The sequence below is a fragment of the Ooceraea biroi genome, chromosome 5, assembly GCF_003672135.1.
Source record: "Ooceraea biroi isolate clonal line C1 chromosome 5, Obir_v5.4, whole genome shotgun sequence".
In the NCBI taxonomy this organism is placed as follows: domain Eukaryota; kingdom Metazoa; phylum Arthropoda; class Insecta; order Hymenoptera; family Formicidae; genus Ooceraea; species Ooceraea biroi.
In genome coordinates, this window is record NC_039510.1 from 3,624,224 (window position 1) to 3,646,130 (window position 21,907).

Here is a 21,907-nt window from a genome sequence, read left to right on the forward strand (position 1 = left end):
AATTTCCCGTAGCGTTTCTCGTATTCGTACCTGCCTCGTCACGGCGCCTGTCACCCGGATTAAGTTTGTAACGCGAGATTCTTAATCGTCGGAGTTCCCCCGGGGGAACGGCCGATCGATGCGGACTCCAAGTCAAGCGGGGCAGAAAGATTTTAACCGCGACACGGCGCGGCGGTCCGAGAGTGCCCGTTCGTGCTCGTTGTTTTCTGTGTTTCTACCTTTTCGTTCTTTCCCGCCCGCGCGCGTGCACGCGTGTGTGCGTGTGTGATCGTGCTCGTGGGGCGGATGAACGACGAGCGTCCCGGGCGTTTAGGATCCCGGAGATTAAGTCCGATATCGGGTTACATTTCTGGCACGGCCCAGCCTCTTTTTCTGATTCCCCATAATATTATAATCCGTCTGATGGAACCCTTTATCTTCCGCGGTGGACCCACCCCCGCCGGCGACACTCTTCCATCGTCTTTCGTATTTTCCCGCCTATCGATCAATGATCCGATCCGTCAAATCGATCACTCGCATTTGCGTGTGTCTCGGTACGCGCACAGTCGTACGCCCACGCGAGATCATGTCGCCTTTATTAAACATTATTTCCACTTCGTTCCGATGCACGGACAGTGCCAGCTTCTTTGCGGGAGCTGTACGTAGCAGCCAATTTAACGTAAAAGATGTACGATTCATTAGATCGTGCCGAGAGAAAACCACGACCCTTCTCTCTCAACGGGCAACAAGCTACGCGAGGAGGAGAGTTCCGGGGACGTACGCGTGTGAACGGCCGAAGCCCCATTCTCCACCGTATACATACGTATTTGTCCGGTACTCGTGCGTGTACTCGTGAGATCACGAGTGGCCCGGAGCAATGCGTCAGCGCCGACGACCGTTGCCCAAACAGTATCTATCTATGTCAGGATTAAAATGCTAGGATATCAAATACGCGCGCGCGCGTGCTCATGCGGCCGAAGCATGGAAAAAGGGATGCGGAAAGAGAGAAAGAGGTGGTCACTAGGGAAGGAGGGAGATTCGGAAAGTGGATAGTCCGCTTGTTCCCCGTCTAAACGGGGATGCGCGGCGGCAAATAAAATCCATCAACTTGTCAGTCCGCTCGATGGACGCGCTTCTCGTTCTTCGTAACTGAACGTTCTTCGGGAAAGATTGACGCCGCTTCACGGTGTTATCGCGCCGAGTGGATACACGGATCCGACGTCGATATGCTTCCGATATCGATCTCGCACGTCGCACAAAGTACAACAGGGTACGAAAGATGCATGTTGGCTTACTAAAAAAATGAGTATGTTATATTTTTAATTTAATTCCGTCGCGATGTGTGCTCTTGTGATTTCAGGGTCCTCCAATGGTCACAGCCCGGTCTTAAACCTCTCAAAAACCGCGGGAAGCGGAAGTGTGGGCGAGCAGTCCGGAAGTGAGGCCGGCGCGTCGCATCGTTCGCAAGACGACGAGGAGGAGGACGATAATCTGTCGGAGGACCTCGAGGACGACAACGAAAAGGACGAAGGTACGGCCCTAATCTCGATTCGCGAGTGACAGGGACGATCCTAGCGCGATCCGCGTCGTCGCAGGTATCTCTGATAAAGCGACCGGCTCGAAATAGATTATTCGCCTCGCAATCAATTAAAATCGCGTGCGATAAAAGCTCGCTCTCTCGCGTTTGACGTTCGACGAAATTCGAGAGGGAGGAAGAAAGAGAGAGACGAGGAGAAAGAGAAGATTCGTGCTTGTGAAATAATTATATCGATTTTGCCGGACACGCCGCGTTTAAAGACGAGTTCTTCTAGACGACTGGCGGGTCAGGCCCTCTCATCCATCATCTCTACCGAGAGAACGCGACGGACGCTTCGGGATTCGTCTTCCATCGTGCTCGAGAAGCGCGCCGCAGCGGTTGCCAAGTTGCGTGTACCTCGGAGCATACGTAATTGCCTCGAATTAGGGAGGAAATAATGCTTGGCGCAGAGACCTAACGTAATTAATGCTTTTTAATTCGATTTATGGGACATGTCCACGAGTTCCGCGACGTGAAAGGGCCTCGCTCTTGTCGATGACGTTTTCTGAAATGCGCGGTATCCCAGCGAGAAGCGTCACTGTCGGAGCAAAGCGATCATTAGACTCGCATCTTCGGCATTTAGTCTCATTTTTCTAATGGAAGATGGATCGAGAGATAGAATCGCCGTCCGAGCTTTGTATCGCTATCTCTCCCTGCCTTATTCCGGCGCTCCGATTCACCGAACCGTCATAATCGTTTTGATTTCTAATCGACTCGACCATTGTCACGCCGGCATGTTAATTGGCCGGCTCAATTAATGGGGCTCGAAGATAGGTCGCTCGTAAGATACGCGTATCCACACAGGAGATCGATTCCGCTTTACGAATACGTCTCCTACGAGGAAAAAAAGAGAAATAGCGAGGGTGTGTTTCGATAGTCTCGCGTTGTCTTAATTAATTTCGTTTCTTTCGAGCCGCGATTTAATGCCTCGGACCCCGAGTCGTCAAGAGAGAGAGAAAGAGAGAGACAGAGAACGAGTCACCCTGGCGGTGTGATTTACGGTGGAATTGGAACACGTATGCTCGACGGGCGATGATGCCCGAGCCGTGGAATTCACAGAAATCATAAGATCGTTCGACCATTTGGTCCTTTCGTGCTGCCAGAGGCTGGCGGACTGGAAAACGCCGGGGACCGCCGCGTGCTTGCAAAATTAGGGGCTCCCGCGTGTACCCCCAAATTGGTGGGCTCTTAAATTCCGCGAAAGACGCGAGTTGCACGTATAAATTCCGGCACGGGTCGTGTACCAGCGAAGAGGGGAGAATCAAATCCGTGTCTCTCAGCGTGTCGTACGCAACATGGGTATACGCTATCCTGCCTGTATGGTGCTGGCAGATGATCGAAGTAGAACCCCATCGAACGCCCGTAGGAGTGTACACGCTCATGGAATGCAGTTCTGATTTAATGAGACGCGTCACTATCCGCTCTCGTTCTCGGAATCGGATCCACCGTGATTCGTCGTCGATTTCGAGCATCTGGTTCTCTCGCGTCCGATCCCTTTCCGATCATTTTCGATTATCCGCTCATTCGCTGCCATCGGGACCAATCACTCTTCCCCTTTCTTTCTCTGAACGCTTGGTCGAACCGTCTTAGCGTCAATTGTGCGCGTCGAGTAATCTTGCGATTGCTTATCGTTTATCTCCCCGTGGAGGCCTCGTGGTGGTGTTGTTGAGAGATTCGAAGGTGGAATTCACGCGCTTTCGCCACGAAAGGTTCCGAGAGGACGCTGACTCGCTTGCCCTCTCCTGATAATTGTAATGGGCCGCGGTGAGAGATATAGGCTCCTCGGAGAGGAGCGGAGACCTCGCGCGGATGGTTTCCAGAAAGGTTCGAAGGGAGAAGAGAGGCGACGTGCGCTTCTCCCTATCAAAAGGCGCCGATGTCGGCGGATCGAAGGCGCGCTGAGCATTAAATCGGCCGATGGCAATAAGTAACCGATTGCCGAGTGGCGTTGTAGGTGCGCGCAGATAATTAAAAGACGATACAATAAACCACGTATCATTGGCTATAAAGCAGCCGGGCTGCTAAAGCCCACGGTGTGGGCCGGTCGACCACGAGCGGTCACTTAAGCCTGGAACCCACACAGACATCTTGTCTCGCCGCCACTCTCCTCCAGGCTCTGCGGCAATAACCATAAGGCATCCTTTATTCCGGCGACCCCGCCGGATCCTCCTGTGAGGACGACCACGTGCGCGCGATCCTGCATCGATCGCGCGACGGAGGACCAAACGTGTCAATGCATTTCGCAGTGTTTCCAAGAAGTGTCTCCAGCAACTGAAGTCTCATGGTGGCCCAGTTCAACACAAGAGACAGAGAGCGCAATATCCCTGATTTGATTTATGCAAACAAGATACTAGGAGACCCAAGATTTCATTAAAAATTGTTTAGGCGCTGTCCAAGGGCTTCAATTATATCGCTATCATCGGTAATGATATGCGCATACGTTCTCCAATATTTCATATTTCATAGCGAAATGCTAAACGGTTGGCCGGCTCCGAGACGCGACTAATCGCCGTCGCCGAGTGCGCCGTGTAGCGCGCTTAACTCGCTGAATTAAATTCGCCCGCGTTGATCGTTAAATCAAAAAGTGGCGAAGGGTAACAAGTAGTCGCCGCGAGATTACGACTTCGGGACACGCACGCGATATAAGTCACCTACGTTCGGGGGGAGCCTGTCTCTCATACGTATGTACGTACGTTGGACGTTGTTCGGCGATCGTGCGGCGAATTTATCATCGACGCGTTTTGCTCTCGACAACGACGCGGCGTTCTCGCCGAGAAAAAGAATCTCACGCGAAATCACCGCAGCAGAATAGACTTATTTATCGCCAATAGCTCGGTAGCGTCATGGAAGACCGTATGAAGAAGATTCTTGCGAAAAGTGCTCTAGGAGGGAACGAAAATTTTGCTTTCAGATCTGTCGGACGTGCCGGAGAACCTGCCATTGCCGGCGCCGGGCTCGGAAAGTCCTCCCCAGGCCCTAAACTACTCGCAGATAGCCTCGGCGGCGGTCGCCGTGTCTCAGGGCGCCCAGGACCCCTCGGTCTCGAGTACGGAGACCCTGCTGAGGAATATCCAGGGCCTGCTCAAGGTCGCGGCGGACAACGCGAGGCAGCAGGAGAGGCAAATCAACTACGAGAAAGGTCAGTGGCAGGGCTTTCTCAAGACACTCGAGGGCGCTCTCCGCAATTTCATTATCTCCCAGCTCTTCCAGAACCACATTAAGAGGCATTAGTCCCTGTCCCGTCTACGAGACTCGCTGCTCCTCCTCACAAGCTACTCTCTACCCCCCGGTTCTTTATCTCGCTCTACTTTAGCCTCTTCTTAGCGCGCCTTCTCTTGCTCTCGCGCGGATATGCTAAATGGAGATGGTAACGTGCATATAGTTTGGGAGAGCTGGACGCGAGAATGCGAAAACGAGCGCACCAATAATACACGAGATGCGCTTCTTATCTCGTGATCAACGTGCATCCCGATGCATTATTTATCGATGATTTTCCTCGCGTGAGTAACAACGTAATCTCCTTCGGTGAAATATCGCTCGCAGAAATATTGGCGACGTGTCGCCGACGAGATATCGTTCGCGAGCATGCATACGACTCGCAGGATAAATTTAAATGTCGTTCCCCGTAGATAGAGTTTGTACCGTAGATTGGTTACGATGAATGTAGGCAAGACCCATTAGGAACGAGCCGGCGCAGCGCGAGATGACGTGCAGCATACGACTTCTTTCTCATTAACGCACGTGATAAATCGACCGGCACTATTATTAAACACCTCTCTCCGCGTCGCGAGAACTTAGAACATCAAACGAAAAAAAGAGAGAGAGAGAGAGAGAGAGAGAGAGAAAGAAGAAGGTCGGCGCAGAGGATTACTCATGCGTTGAGATCGTTCTCGGGATTGAAATGGAATTAAGGGCGATAAAAAAGGAGATGTAAATCAACGTAAATCATCGTTTATTCAATGTTGATTACAAACTATCGCCATGGTTTGATTGCAATGGTGATTAATAAAAAAATTTCGATACAAACGCAATAATGCATAAATAGCAATTTGTACGCATGTGTATCTATTAGGAGTGTGATTTAGTTTTGAGGGTTTTGCAACAGATGGCTGTAGTGTCAGTTTGTTCCAATAGCTGTTTCCGATAACTGTTGTTTCTTACAGTCTTGACATTATCCATGACATTTAGTAGCATTATAGCAATAGATGCAATAACAGTCGTGTTTATATCATCGTAAAAATGCAACTTCCGAAAGAGCATTTTCAACATGCGTTGCTTTTGTTTTTTAATTAAAAGAAAACTGCGGCTGACGGTTATAGAATTCTTGTGGAAACTTATGGTGATTCTGCCCCATCAATTAAGACGTGTGAATACTGGTTTAGACGCTTTAAAAGTGGTGATACTGATGTGAAGGACAAAGAACGCTCGGGACAACCAAAAAAGCCTGAAAATGCAGATTTGCAAGCATTATTGCACGAAAATCCAACACAATCCACTTCAGAACTTGCCAGAGCATTAAATGTTGATCGTACAACAGTTACCAAACATTTACATGAAATGGGAAAAATTCAGAAAGAAGGGAAATAGGTTCGACATCAATTATCGGAAAGTGCCATTGCGAACCGGTTGAACATTTGCATTTCGTTGATCGCCAGGCAAAAAAAGAAGTCTTTTGTCTCGGATTGTTACTGGGGATGAAAAGTGGATCTATTTTGATAATCCGAAACGCAGAAAATCATGGGTGGATCCAGGCGAACCATCAACATCCACTCCGAGACGCAATATTCACGGTTGAAAAGTAATGCTCTGTATTTGGTGGGATGAAGAAGGTATAGGCTGTTAAATCCGCATGAGACTGTCACGGCTGATCGTTATCGACACCAATTGTACAAGTTGAAGCAAGCATTGGACCAAAAACGACCAGCAATTGCGAGTAAACGACGGAAAGTGATTCTTCTTCGTGACAACGCTCGACCTGACGTTGCGTTATCAGTGAAACAAACACTATTAGAGCTTGAATGGCAAGTCTTACCGCACCCCGCGTATTCTCCATGCGATTATTATTTGTTCCGGTCGATGCAACACGCTTTAGAGGATATACACTTTCATAATTTGGAAGAAGTGCGAAAATTCGTGGACGAATGGATCAACTGAAAAGAAGAGTGATTTTATCGTGGTGGAATCCATCTCTTGCCAGAAAGATGGGAAAAAGTGATAGAAAACGAAGGAAAATATTTTGATTAAGGTATTCATTCATTATCATATTTAAATACATGCGTTTTTGAGCAAAAAAAAAAACCCTCAAAACTAAATCACACCCCTAATACAATGCATGGTATCGCAAACGAGTTGTCGCTGATTTCGCTCGGTTCTTGAAACGCTTCTGTTTTAACGACACCAGAACACAATGTGAACGCGCTATTGTGCGGTTGAGTGCAAACTTCGAAGATTCTCGGGGTCAGCTGGGAAGAACTGACCAATGACGACGAGGACGACGTATCGCAATCTTGAGCGGAACGGGCGGGCACTCGACGTACGAGCGTTCCTTATCTGCGTTTTCGCAGGTTTTAAGTGGCGGATCCCCATAAACGCGCGTCCTCGATATCCGGCCGAGAGTCGCGCGTCCCAGCGGCGCGTTTAATAAATTCCGCGCGAAACGTAACCCGGGGACTTTAATTACCCATTAGCCGATACAAAGTGTCATTTTCAGGGCCGTTAACTAATGCGTTTGCCGGCGTTTTAATGTTAGGAATGTCGGCCGGGCATCGCGCGACCTCGACAGGACGCTCGAGCGACTCGCCGCGGATTGCATGAGTTTGCCGACTCGCGAGAGACGGATACTCGAGAGGGTCGATCCGGCAAAAAGAAAGGAAGACAACGATGTTCCCATGGCCGATGTCCCCTTGTCGCGCGTTCCCTCGTCGGCACTCTCGGCGTTCACCCCCTCGCCACCCTCGCGACGCGGCGAACTTAACGAACAGTGCTCGTTCTCGTGCTCTCCTCGCGCTACCGAGTGCAGCAGCACGATCCACTTGCATAATTCGTGCTTTCCCCTTCTGGCGCTCCTCGACGACATCCCGCTAACGACACAGCCACTACGTGGGTTCCCGTTAAAGCGCACAACACCTGGGAACGACGGGAAGAGTCGTGATAATGAGATCGAGAGGAAGAGAATCCCCCGATAGGGCGCTGCACCTTAGCAGTTAGTATTTTCAGTTTCTAATCTCATAGTTTCTAAGTTGTTTTTAGCAAATAATGATCGCGCTTTTTGACGACGTCGATAGACTTTGGTATCGGTAGTCGACGATCCACTGATCACGCTACGGACTCGGTCGTGCAATCGAGAGAGCGCTTTTTCTCGCTCCGTGACTTTGATCGGGCCAGTAAGCGCGCGGGTTTTAATGCGAAGGGACGCGTTCGGTCGGGTGGCCGAGAATCGGCTCGCGGGCACCGGACATGTGAACGCTAACGAGTTCATTTGGCACACGTTGCGACGTTAAGCCCGGAATGTGCGGCGCGGCGGTTATTGCTGGTCGGCTTAACGGATTCCGCGCGCGCGTTCGTCAGCTCTCGCGCACACGACGCCGAGTCTTCCGATCAGCGCGCGAGTCGATCGACAGGCCGACCGAAGGAGGGACAGGGGGATAGAGGGCGGTTAAAGGGCGCTGTTGCGGAGGGAATGGAGGGAGAGGGAGGAGAAAGGGTGGAGAGGAAGGAGAGAAGAAAAAAGAGAGCGCGCGGTGGCGGACAGCCGACGTCGACGACGATGATGAGGACGAGGATGGGGATGCTGGATGCGGGGACCGCGAGGGAAGTAGTCGGGAAGAGAGTAAGAGAGTCCCGATTTAATACTCGAACGAGCCAGCAGCTCGTTTTACACCAGATGGTTTTGCATACGGTCGCTATCGTGTTACCTACCTACCTACCTACCTCCGCAGCCGTATGGGTGCATCCGTATCTCCTTCAGCACGAGATCCGCTCGCGAGGTCTTCTTGGTGCGTCGCGCTCGTGCGAACGTACACACGAGTACGCACATCGATCTCCAGACCGATCCGGAGCGAGCCGGGCCGTCGACGCGGAATATCGCCGATATTGCTCGTCTCCGTCAGCGCGATGCTCGCGACTGCCGGCTTCTACTGTAAAGCGGATTGGAGGAGCGCCGTCGATTCGTCTTGAGAGCGAGATGCTGGATTCGCGCGGAGATCTCGCACGTCGAACGCTCGGAAACGTTTCTCATCTCCTCGATGTTCGCGGCTCGAGTTTCACAAAAGTGTTCATTCCGCGCCAGTACACGTACGAAGTACGCGACGACAATGACGCGGCGCGAATGCGCCGGACACTCCCAGGATTGCGGCGATCTCGTTACGAGAGGAGGCTCGTTCGAGCGTTACGCGCTCAATGCGCTGTTCAACGTCAGCGGAACGCGCGGCGGAACAGCAGCCGGATTGCCCTCGAATACGAGGAATCGATTTCAAAATGCTCGGGGGCAGTAACATGCCAAGTCACATGCAGCTAATTTTCTACTTGAGCGATTGGAAAAGATCGTAAATCATCGATTCAGCATTCTTTCCTCCCTCCGTGGTTTTTGATCTTTTTAGACTTGTAATCAGGCTTGTCAATAATAAACGCAAGCTAGAGATCCTGCGAGCTTAACGCTTTGTTTTCTCTTTAATTGAAAGGGATAATCGCACAGGTCCTGCCTGAAAAAAGGATAATCAGGTAATCATCCCATGTCCATTCTTACCAAGGAGATGCACGCATTCTCATTTATCGTTCAAATATTTGCTCGTTACGCACGGAGCGGGTAAGCGCGCACGCACGGCGGTGCCAAGAAGAAGCGTTTCGTGAAAGAGCAAGAGAGAGACGAAGAGAATGAAAGGGAAGGACCATCTCTCTCGCCGTCGTCGCCGGTAAGTTACACGCCGCAAGGACAATATCAGCCCGTCGAGATCCTGGCGAGGAACCAGCGTGCGCGGCAGCGAGGCTACTATCTTCGATCCTCGACGAGATAAGGGAAGCGTAGGAGCCGTGGCGGGACCGCGCGCAAGATTATGTGTGTCCGGAGGCCCGTAGGGGCCCTCGGTTGGGGCCCCGCTCGAGAGCGCGGAATATAAAGAGGGGATTGAGTTGTAGCCGCGAGTGGAGGATCTTATGTAGATTCCTTGTAGATCGTGCACCCGATTCGATCGCGATCGGGCTCCGTGTGCGCCCGGTACCGGGTTAATTAAAATTGTAGGAGCCCCGAGACGTCTCTCTCTCCTCTCTCTTCCTCTCCTGTTCAGGAGAGTCACTCCTGCCTCGTGCCATTGCTCCTTTGTGCCTTTCCCTCTTTCTCTCTCTCTCTCTCTCTTGCCCTCTGCTCTCTCTGTTCTCCGCCACTTTCCTCGTTCACCGCGACCGCGACGTCTCTCCGCTTCCTTTGTACCTCGCGGCGTCTTCTTCCTCTTTTTCCCTCCACCCCCGTCTTCCTCTTCCTCGTTCCCCTCATCCCCCGTTGGATGCATCACGAATTGGCTGCAACGCGGCGACCGCACCTAAGATATACGTAAATCCCCCTCGCGATTTTTGGCCGCTGCTGCTGCTGCTGCCTGGGAGGCTACTCACGTGAAATCTTATTACCGCGAGCGCCGATGCGGCACGGCGGAACAGGATGTGGCCACTGGTATCGGCTATCGAGTAGGTATCTGCGAATGAAACGCGAATTACCGACGCCGCTGTCATGGTACATAGAGATACAAACGAGATGAGATCGCTCTCCGCGCACTGATCGATACTGGCATCGGCGGTTGGAGTCCCGCAAGCAGCGTCGTCAATCATCAGTCTTTTGTAATTATCGACGTTACTTGATGCGGCCAATGTATACTTATACATTATTACTAATGTGAATTAATGTAAAATGCTTATGTACTAATATATAATATCTTGAAATAAACTCTGAGAAAGTAGAAGATTTTCTATATTTTTCATTAATTATATATCACGAGCATCAAATGAGGATGTATGAACGATGGGCCAGAAACTGAAACACTTAATTTTCTCACCCATCTTTCGTTCGTTCTCTTCGTGGGCGTCTCTTGGTGCGACAAACGGGTGTAAATATTTCGCAGTGCAAACAGAAACGTCGATACAAACGTCTCGGCCGTCTACCTACTGCGAGCATTTAAGATGCTCAAGCCGGTGGTTGCCTCCTCCCGACTCGTGGTTGAATGCAGGCTGATTGATTTATGCTTAACCCTGCCAAGCAGCGACCCTCTCACCCTCCTCGCTTCCTCGTCCACGGAGAGATAAGTTAGCCTAACCGAGGCTATCTCTATATCGCTCGGCGAGCAGCCATTATCGCGCAAACTATGTACGCACACGTGTATCGGCAGCACGCTCGTTTTTTTCTTCCCTTCGTGCCTTTCATCTCTCTCTCTCTTTTCTTCCCTCTCGTTTCTCCCCCCATCTATCTTATCTTATACGTGAATCAATAAGCAATCGAGTACTCTCGCCCCGTTCGCTTGCCCCCTTTCCACGTTGCAAAATTAAATTAAATTAAATTAAATTAATAAAATTCGATTCCTCGCCGTCAATGGTCGTCCTGCATCATACATAAATTGAGAAACGTGAGAAATGGCCACGCGGTAAACTCGATAAACCTGGCGGAAATGGTCGCCCTTCCACAGCATTTCGATCTGCGTGTGGAGAGCGATCTCACGTCTCACGTTTGTATCTCGATGCACCACGACAGCGGCGTCGGTAATTCGCGTCTTTTACTGCGTCGATTGTTTGCTTTAATTAGCGCGCCAGTATTGTCTGAGATTTAATTAAGAGTGGAATCGGTTTATTGATCTCCCTTGCAGCCCTCGTTGTGGCCGCGACGCATCTCGGGGAATTGTTATACGAGGTGGCGCTTAGCAATAAATAGCTGGCAGGTTCTGCGCGACGCTCATCTTCTCTCAGGTAGAACGAAATACGGTAGAATGGTAGAAGCGTAGTGAACTATTTAGTTCTCAAATTTTAAACGTGCCACGGTGATGCACGGGAGATGCAAGCTTCCGAGTTTCAAGCTCGCGAGCAGAAGAGAGAGAGGAGTAAAAGAGAGAAAGAGAGCTCGGAAGGCAAGAGCCAGAGCGCCTCTACGCCATTAAATATTTTCCGCACGCTATATGTATTACGTGTAACGTAGGTGTATGTTTACACGCATATCCGTGAAGAGCGTACGGTGCCAGACCAGAACAACTTCCTCTGCATACATCAATTACGCCTCTCGCGGTTCCCATTATTAGCCGCCTATAATTTATTACTTTCCACCTTAATAAGCATAATAGTTCCCATGCTATTCTTCGTGCCGCTTCGCGTACGGTCGTCATCGTAGTGGTGGTTGCACTCTTTCTCTCTCTTTCTCGCGCGCGCATACATGTGTGCACACGCATGTGAGTATATCCCATTTGGCGAGGAGACTCTGTAAGTGTATTGCTCACGGCGGCTCGTGTGTCTGCGTCGGGCGCGAGCTCGAAGGGTTGACCTCCGACCCAGAGACAATCGTTAAGGTAGCGCATTGGGCTGGCGTGTCCGGACCACAGATATTTAATTACCTTGCGGAGCGGAACCGAGCCGGGTCCCTGTCCGAGGATCTCCACGCGAGAGAAAGAAAGGGCGAAGCAGACGGTGGAACGATCGTCCGAACGACGAAAGAGAGCGATATTCCGAGCGGCGGAATCGTAACTCTCGCTCCTTGCACTCGTATGCGCTCGCATGCAGAAAACTCTTCGCATGGCAACAGACTGACGAGGGAGATGCCGTTTCTTGTTGCGCCCGATCGTGTAATGCTTTTTGGGCGTCCGGTATCGGAACCACCGGCGCACCACCCTCCCGGTGCGCGCGACACGAGCCTCCACGTCTGCCTCTATAACTCAGAAGTCCGGCCCTAGAGCACCGGCTACAAATTGTCGGGCCGATGTATCCCAATCGTTCATTACGCATCCCATGCTCGTATCCTCGTGTATCTGCGATATACTATTAACCGCATAACTTAATTCCTCAAAGCCATATCTCATCATTTCCTTCTCGCTCCTTTTCTCTCTTATTAGCTGGTACTCTGGATGGAAATAAAAAAAATATCTTCTAATATCGCATCAACGTTGTTCTCGCTGCACTGAGGTCCGGCAACTCCTTTTGTGTGGCCAAGTTCGAGCATCTTGTTCACCCTCGATGTCCGCAGAAAGGGCGTCTCTAATGAGACTTCTTAGCGCCCGGGTCAGGGTGGGCCCCGGCTGTTACCCGTAAATCGCGCGAGAACGCGAGGAACAGGTATGCGCGATCGCGGGAGAGAGGAGAAAACGAGAGTAAAAATCGCGGGGACAATACGATGTCGTCGTGGGGCGCGCCATGAATGCGGCCGGGTTCCCAGCCGGGGAACCAGCCTGGAGAGCGCGGTGGACTGTCAATTAAAGAAAGCGCAGGAAAGCAGCGCGCTCGTACGCTTCGCATAAGCCACCGAAAAAAGAATCGTAGAATGGCACGGCAGAGCAGACGAATACGAGGGGCAACGGTCCGAGTTCTCGTGCACCACTACGAGAGACCTTCGACGAGTCCTGAAGCGAGCATCGTAGGTGCGGAAGGTGCGGAACGAGAGAGGCACAAGAGAGGAGACGGTGGAGGCTGGCAAAGTAGCAGCGAAGAACCGGGGAGAAGAGGGAGAGGAAAGAATTTAAGAGAGAAGGGGCCTCGATGGTGCTGGGGAGGCTAATAAATTATGCCTAACACGGGAACAACTAGTTGATTATTTATTTAACAATAAAAGGAGCCAGGGGCCCTCTCGCGTGGCCCCCCCTCGCTTCCTCGGCGTGTCGGCGTGCAAATAAGTTTCGCGTCGAGTTTCGCCGCGTTCGTTTCGCCAGGAATATCTGTGTTTGTCTAACGGGGAAATAATCCCTCCTTAATGACGTTCTAAATAACGCCAAAATCTACCCCTTCCCGGGATGCGTAGACAGGTAGAATAGGTGGAACTCTGAATGGAAGCCTTCGTCCGTGGATTCATCATGGGAACGGCGAGATTCGCAGGAAAATTTGTCGAGCAATCGACGTCTCGAACGTGGCGAGAGATATCCGGTGTTTTTCTTGACTGGCGATCTCGGAAAAGATCTTGCGAGCGAGAATGGCGCGAGGTACAACGATAAACCGCGACATTTCCCTCGGTGGAGGTGTCACTTAAATCCTGGATTTAACGATCACGGAGACATCGATCCCAGCGCTTGATCGTCACGCCGCTCGTCGTGCCACCGCCTTGTACGTGCAACGCGGACCTCTTGGAATTAAGTAACAGAATGGCCGGTCGTACACGAGGTCGAGGGGGGTCTCCCTGCGGAAAGAAATCTTCGTCTCCGGTAATTTCGCATCGACGACGATTATAAACTGAAAATTTACGACGTCTCTCGGCGTCTTTCGGTGGGATTCGCGAGGAGAACGGGGGGGCAAACGGCGCAGAAAAGTGTCCTCGTCTCCCCGTTTCCCTGCGGCTGATCAGCGACTTTGTTTCACCGTGCGATGGCTTTTATCGCCGTCGGTTATTTAAGTGTCATCGCGAGGGGGGAGGGAGGGAACGAAAGGGGAGGCTTCATAAGTTCTCGCGAAGGTGCACAACGCAACACGCTCCTCCCTCGCGCAACCTCCCTTCTCGGAACCGTCCCGATTCCGCGCGATAACGATCGAAATTAATTACGCTCCCGGTGGCGTAATTTCAGCGTAATTCCGGCGCCGCGTATACGCACGCATCGCGCATTATCGCAATTTTCGTAGGTATTCCGTAATCAGACGTCGCACGGGATCGCCGCGCGGCCGATGTAAATTAATTTGCCCCGTTTTCCGCGGAATTAAATTAAAACCACTTCTGGATCGAGCCGGGGGATAAGATCGCCGGCCGCGAGAGGAGGGGACCGGGGAAAAAGGGAAGAAAAAACAATTAATTACGAAGAAAACGTCGCGCGACGGCGGCGTCGACGCGCGGTATCGACGCTAACGATGCGACGTTAAAAATAAAACGCGGAGGAGGCGCGGCGACAACGACGATGAGGAAGAAGAAGACGAAGCCGAGGGAGCCTGGGCAGGCCGAGATAAAAAGGAGGAGCTTGACCTACCGCAGTTTTAACTACCGTTCAATTATATAGTTTGCTTTCGGGTCGTCGCGCGGCCGAATAAAGCGTGTAATTTACCGGCAATAAAAGGGCAGTAGTAACGACCGCGCGTGAGAGAAGTACAAAGAGAAGAGGCACACCGTGTGTGCCCGTTAACGACGTCGTTTATTGCCGCTAGGAACGAATATTTTGTTACAACTCGACGCGACCGCTTCGATTCGCGGAGTCTCGCTCACGAAAAAGGGAAAGAGCGAGAGGGAGAAAGAGCGAAACACGCGAGGGCACGCTTTATTGCCGCCGAGTTTCGATAAAAGTACAATATAAAACCGGACGCGAGCGAGCTTTTCGTAGCTGAGCTGTTTTAAGACGGTCGCGCGGAAACGTCGCCGATGACCCGCCGATGCGGTCGAGGAACCGACGCAGTCCAGTTGGATCCTGAGACGACGTCACCCCCTAATCAATTAACGCGCGTAATCACAGATAACGCGTGCGATAATCCGACGCTAATTTCCTCGAGGGATTAGACGAAGAGGCGCAGACGGGGTCGAGCGTGACGGAGAGGAACACGATAGGCGCATTAGCAGTCTTTTAATCTCCTCCTATCGATTTGTATGCATTTAATTGTTCGTTTACAAGCCCGAGCGACTCGCACATTGCGTCTCACGTTACAAGCTGTGCAGGTTCCGCCAGTTTGGCGAGTCGAATGCGCTCATTCGAGCCGACTGGCCGTACGCCCGTAGTTGGTTGGTGGGTTTGGCACGCAGCATCTAAAAAATATATAACTTCCGACTGTCATGTTCATAAAGATGGTATCGGCGCGTAGGTGCCGAGCCACTCGCTGATGTCTTATTACACTGGGCGATTATTTACGATCGTACGGGGCCCGTGGAACGAGAGGCGAGGACGTGGTCAAACGAGAAAAACCGCGCTCGTGTCGCCGACCGCATCTGTGTGCGCTCCTGGTTCACGCGGATTTGCGTCTTTACGAGCCTAAGAATCGCTCGATTAATACTTTATTAATACCTTACAGAAGAGAGATTCTTTTATCCTCGCAATGCGGCGACACGTTGCAGTAAATCGAATGCTCGAGCTTGGATTGGCAACGTAGCCTCGGATTACGCCCACATTTGCAGCATGAAGACACCAGCTGATGAAGGAACGCTACTTAAGTTCAAGTCATCAATGAAATTAATAGCGTAATATAATTTTTCGTTACACCTGCTACGTCGTGCGCAGCACAGAGGCGCTTTTACACAGCCACGTGGTAGACCGCGCACGCGGACTTTTTTAGCCCATCGCATTTGAAAGACGCTGCGCGTCCGGAATCATCCTGACGTTTGTTTTACTCGTACGTCTGCGCCGGCCCGTGCAACCTGTCGGAGATAACGAGCGGCCAGTTCTCCCGCTCGTGCAACGACAATCTTAATGATAATTTTATACTGGGAATTATTGCCCGGTCGTAATAAGCAGGCTCGCACATACACGTACACGCACGCACACGTGGACGCGACACACGCACGCTCGATTACGGGCGCGCCTCGAAGCGCGTCATCGCGCACGTCGCGTTCTCTCCGTCGCGCTCGTGTCACAAGCGCGTTGCGAAGATGAAGATAGCTGGAGCGAATTCATTAAAACGATTGTTAATTACGGTCTCGAGTGACATGCGGGAGAGGGCCCGAGGGGGATCGAGCGGCAGCTGCCTCTCGCTCGGAGCCCGAAGAGAGGAACCGCGGAGAGGCGAGGCGGGCCCCGATTTTACAACTCGTGCCGTTTCCGGCGCACGCGATACGCCACCGCGAGTAAATTGCCGGACGTGCGTGTATGCGTGCACCGCGTCAAATCAATAAACAAGAAGAATTAAGAAAGGAGTGTATGCACTGTGGTTTTCCTCTTTCTTTTTTTTCTCTGGTTTATTTCTTCAAGAGAGAAGGGACCGTCGAAAAAACGCGAATTCGTTGTGAGAAGGGAAGAAAGGATCCGGAGATCCTTCCGCGTGCAAATCGGCATGGCGTTATCGCCCGATCTGATTAAATTGTACCGGCGTGCGGTAATTAAGCGGCACAAAGTATCCGCGTGCAAAAGGAAGCGGAAGGTGCGTACTCTCGTTAGGGGATGTACCTCATGGGTCGTTAAGGGATTATTCGATAAACCGTCGAAAGAATCCTCACCGCCGCCGCCGGCACCGAACGTTTTACGATCGCGGGCCATTAATGCCTCGCGTTGTGCACGAACGCACTGGCATGCACGCCCAGACAGTTAGACAGTCGTAAGAATGATAAAGATCCAGCTACGTGCCGGCTCGTCAGTCTCTCGTTGCGAGAGACCGAGAGGAAAGAGAAGAAGAACATGCGAAAGTAACTTTGGCAATCATGCTAATTGCATCAGCGATAAGGTTTCTTCATCGATCTCCCTTCGATTCCGTGTCTTTGGAATTAGGGTAAGAGGTACAGTTATTGATAGGGATACAGTTATTGACACATTAACTCTTAACTTAAATTTCTCGTCACATGCACGACGCTCGTACGCAAAGTTTATATGCTCGTACAAAGTACCTTTTCGCCAACAGATTTACTGAGTTATCTTAGATTTCTGTCATTGCGTTTCGAAGCGGGCAGCAAAAACATGCACTGATCTATTCGGAGCATCACCAAGAGTGGGTCAGTGATTGTTTTTGCTACCGCTTCGAAACGCAATGACAGAAATCTAAGACAACTCAGTAAACTTATTGGTGAAGGAGTACTTTGTACGAGCATATGAATTTTCACACAAGAGCCATGCATGTGTCGAGAAATTTCAATTAAAAAAATTAATGTGTCAATAACTATATCCGTGTCAATGATTGCATCTCTTACCCTACTAATACTACTGGCTAACGATGCAAAAATTGTAAAAAGGTTGAAAATGCGTTCGCCAAGCGTCGTTCGGCTTCTGCTGAAGAAACCGACGTATTGCACGTATTAATTGTAATGTTATTATTACTATATGTATTTATATTATATGTATTTATATATTTATATGTATTTATATTATTATATTATTCTCTCCTATATCTCTTTTCTAAAGACAAACACACACATACTGTAAAGTTTTACTTTATCTTGGAATATTCAAGAACTGGCTTGTTTCAGTTCATAACTAAACATTCGTTACCGTTGTCCAATATCAACACTGCTTGGGATCGATGAAGTTTGACGTCCTTGCTCGCGTGTAACTCGACCGTGCAATAATTCCGGCGGATATCCCGTAGGATCTATCTCCGAAGAGGAAGAACGAGGATGGGATTATCTCGAAACGCGAAAACGCTCTTCGGCGTATCTGCGCGCGCGAGTTCGAGCGGAGGCAACTTTAGCGTATGCTGTATCATAATGTATATCTACCCACGATGAGATGTTGATTGTCGCACGATGAATTGACTCGTAAGATTTAATGAAGACGGATCATCCTTTTTTTTATTGTTCAGGTCTTCGCGTAATTTAATTTTTTTAATCAAATTTAGACAGGACAACGTAAAATGTCATGCGTTGTCGAAACTATCCTCGTCTTCGCGTTAGAGATAAACCTTTATTCGTTTATTATCACCTGCGTGACTCGTGGAAAACTGCGTGATAAACATCCTCGCGAATTAAAAAGGCAGATACTTTGACACATTTTACGAGGATAATCTTTCACCAAGCGATTCCCGGGCAGGCGGTAAATTGCGGGGCAAAACCAATTCGTTGTTCGTGCGAAACAATCGTCGGCGGAGGGAGAGAGAAAGAGAGAAAGAAAGAAAGAGAGAGAGAGAAAGGCATCTTCGGCTCACCTCTCGATAAGACGAGACAAGAACCTTCGATAATCTGCCAATGAAGCTGTGGGTAAGAAACCGGACGGCCACCTACGTGCACGAGCAGTTTTAGTGCGTGCCGAGCTCGAGATTCTAGCTGCCGCGATCTAATCCTATTTTCGTTAGATCCGTTAATGGTTAATGGGAGGCAAAGTGGTCAGCGACCGGAACAAGAGCTAAGTCCGTCTTAAATCCCGTAGGAGGAGGCAAGCCCTTGTAGCCCTTAGCCAAGGACCGTAATCCGCATGGGATAACTATTGGCTGCGCCGTTGCTGCGCGGGACGAAGTCAAACTGTGCCGAGTGTGCGGGAAAGTTTTAATTATTATCGACAGCAGCCTGGCATTCCGTGAATCCCATGCGAGAGTGGATACGCTTGTTTTGCGGAAGCTGCGAGATCGAGTGGCTACAGCTCGCGAATAGCTCGATGCTCGTAATTGGAGAGATTTTCAGGATTTTCGTCAAAATTCATAAAATTTTATTAGGTTAAGTTTTTGTCAATTACAACAATCTCGCTTTCGGATCGGATGACGATTGCGAGAAATCGCGGCGGCTACATCTCGTCGGCGTCGTGCCAGACAATTGAACCTCGGCGAGAGGATCCGGAGTGCCCGGAGTTATATACTTAATCATTATTCGGCTGTAATATGCAAGGGTAGAAACAATAATATTCGCGTTTCCGGAGCGGGTGGGCGCGCGCCTGCGGGTGGGTCGCGGCGGATCCTCTCGTAGGCAAATAGTGCAACACCGGGATTAATGAGGATTAGGGTGCGAAATTTATGAAATTCGAGTCCCCTGGCCGGATCCCTTTGAGAAACGCGAAACGGCGAGGCCGATCATCGAGTACTTGAGGCGAACAGCAAAAAAGAGATATTATCTCGCGACGCAGCTTGCTGCAGGATAACGATCGGAGACGCGAGATCCTCCGCACGGAGGAGGATCTCGCGATGCAAATAAGAGAATACCAGACGCGCGATCCCCGGGGCTGTAAATTACCGAAATAATCCGGCGGTTAATTCCTACCCGCGCGCTTTATTACCGCGCTCTTGATCCGTTAAAATTAAATTCATAAATACCCGCCAATCTCTCTCTGTCCCTCTCGTCTCTCGTCTCTCGAGATCCCGTTCTCCACTTCCGTCCTAGATATCCCGCGTCTCCCTTTGTCGTCTCGCGGATCCCATCGTCGTCATCGTCGTTGCACGGCGGGTTAAATGTTTTAAGCAGGTCGAAAAGAAAAGACCCGTGTTTCGTAGGCGCTTGTATATACACCGGAGAGTGAGTTGTAACACGAAAACTACATTATACTATTCAAATGATTGCAGGCCGTGCCGGGCAAGTTGACATTGTTGTTTCTGAGGGTCGCCTGAGGGCCCTGAGAATATCTTAGCGTGGAGCTATACGTGCAGCTCTACGTGGAGATATACATACATTCGCACGCGTACGTACGTATATGGCGCACGTATATTTATATGTATACGCGCGCGCGGGCCACCCGTGCACGTGTGTGCGTGCACCACGTCGTGGTACAAGCCCTCGGGGGTAGTGAACGCTACACCGCAGCCTCCTCTCTCTCTTTCTCTCTCTCTCTCTCGCTCGCTCGTCTTCCTGCGACCGTATATACTAATCAATAACCATGAATCGCTCCGGTAACAGTGCCATGCACGTTCCGTTGCACCGTTATTGTTACTACGCGAGTGCTCGCGCCACCGTGAAAATTATTATCGCCGATCCTAGGTCCGCTTGAGCCCGCTCGCGATATCGTCCGCCGTCCGGCGAGAAACTCGTAAATCGTGACGAGCACGGTCCTCGGAAATATATCCGCCACGGTAACATCAGCAGATGCATTGTATAATGGCCGAGAAATGCGTAAATGGGTAGCCGGGATACGCGACGCTTCCACTACAAAATCGACATTAACGAGCGAAAAAATTTCAAGGTGACGCCGTGATAATCTCGTTAATCGTGTTCTTATTTTTTGTTTCTCTTATTATGCGCACACGTGGAGTATCTTTGCAGATTATTGTGCGCGGTATTTATATCGCGAAACATTGACGCACGCAAGACGGATGATTCAACGGCAATTACCATGGAAATGCAGCGCTAAACGCGAAACGTGCCGCGCTAAAATATCCGCTCGGTGCTTGCGTTTCTCCATACGTCAGACTCGGAAACGAAATTGCCCAACGGACAGTTCTCGTCATTAATTACCATCTATCTGTTAAGGTTACAGCGGTCTCGCCCGCAGCAACACCGAAGAAGCGCGTAGGGCAGAATCCTGTTTCGCAAGCAGCTGAATACGGCCGCTAAAATTAAAGATATAATTCTCGGTTTATGAGCCGGGTCGCGATTAGGGCTCGTCTAATTGACATAAGAATGATAGAACGGGCCGGGCTTTTATAACCGGCGCGGCGCGGCGCGGCGTCGGAATCATTTCCTTACGAGGTAAGCGTAAAGCGCTTTTCACCACGGCTAATATTAATCCCTGCAATTTTAATGCTCACGACCCCGCGGCCAAATTTCAATAAGGTCGTTCCTCCCCCACGGCGAGGAGCGTCGAGCTCGCATAATTGATTTCCAGTTTTTTCCATCGTGACAAACTTTTCCAGCGGCCCCTCCTTGTAAGCCGCTCCAAAGCACCAGACGAGCGTAAGATCTTAGCAATATCTCACAAATCACATCGCTTTGCTAAAGAGAATTAATTCAATTTACGCGACACGAGGTACCTGTGATTAAAGGAATATTTTTCTAAATAAATCCACATATCAACTAACAAAATGGCATCGAAAATTGATTCGTGCTTCCTTAAATATGTAATGTCCGAGGCAGATGCACGACGATCGAAGCAACGGAAGCGACGATCTCGGGAACGGCGTAGGTTTTACGTGGCATAGATTTCCGAGGCGTTTTCGCGAGTGAGAGAAAGATAAGCGAGCGGGCAGAGTAATCGTTAAAGCGTTTCGGAATCAAGTCGATCCGGAATAAGCCCCGGGGTTGGATGCAAGGGCTGGTGTTTCGTCGACGACGATCTCTAATAAAGTTCAATTATCCCCGGAAACGTTTGAGAGACCAAGGGCGAGTACGCGGGGTAAGCGGTGAGGGAGGCAGCAGAATGTAGAAGATACGGAAAAGGGGATATAGGGACGGGGTGTGCAGGGTATCTACCAGGGCCCGTCGAGAGAAAGAGAAACCGGGAGAGATGATAATCTAAACGATCGCAAAGTGGGCTGCAGAAACGCGCCGAAATTGGCAATAACAGGGTGGCGAGGGGATATGGGGTGAGCAAGGGGGAGGAGGGGGGAGGGGAGGGATGAGGAACACAGGCGCGCGGCCCGTATATACCACGAGGCCCCGGCGCGAACTTCCTATTCTGGTTAGCATTCAAATTGAATCTTCGTGGCGGCCGGTCGTGAAGAGTT

The 21,907-nt window shown here is 50.5% G+C and overlaps 1 protein-coding gene across 4 annotated transcripts in view; it reads left to right on the plus strand.

Moving 5' to 3' along the window:
- Positions 1-21,907, plus strand: part of LOC105287640 (dachshund homolog 2) — a 216,263-nt gene that overhangs the window by 109,055 nt on the left and 85,301 nt on the right. For all 4 annotated transcript variants that reach the window (XM_011353298.3, XM_020034367.2, XM_020034369.2 and 1 more), the window contains 2 exons: positions 1,340-1,510; positions 4,467-4,694. In XM_011353298.3, coding sequence (XP_011351600.1) covers positions 1,340-1,510; positions 4,467-4,694 — 399 coding nt within the window. The remainder of the gene's footprint in view (positions 1-1,339; positions 1,511-4,466; positions 4,695-21,907) is intronic.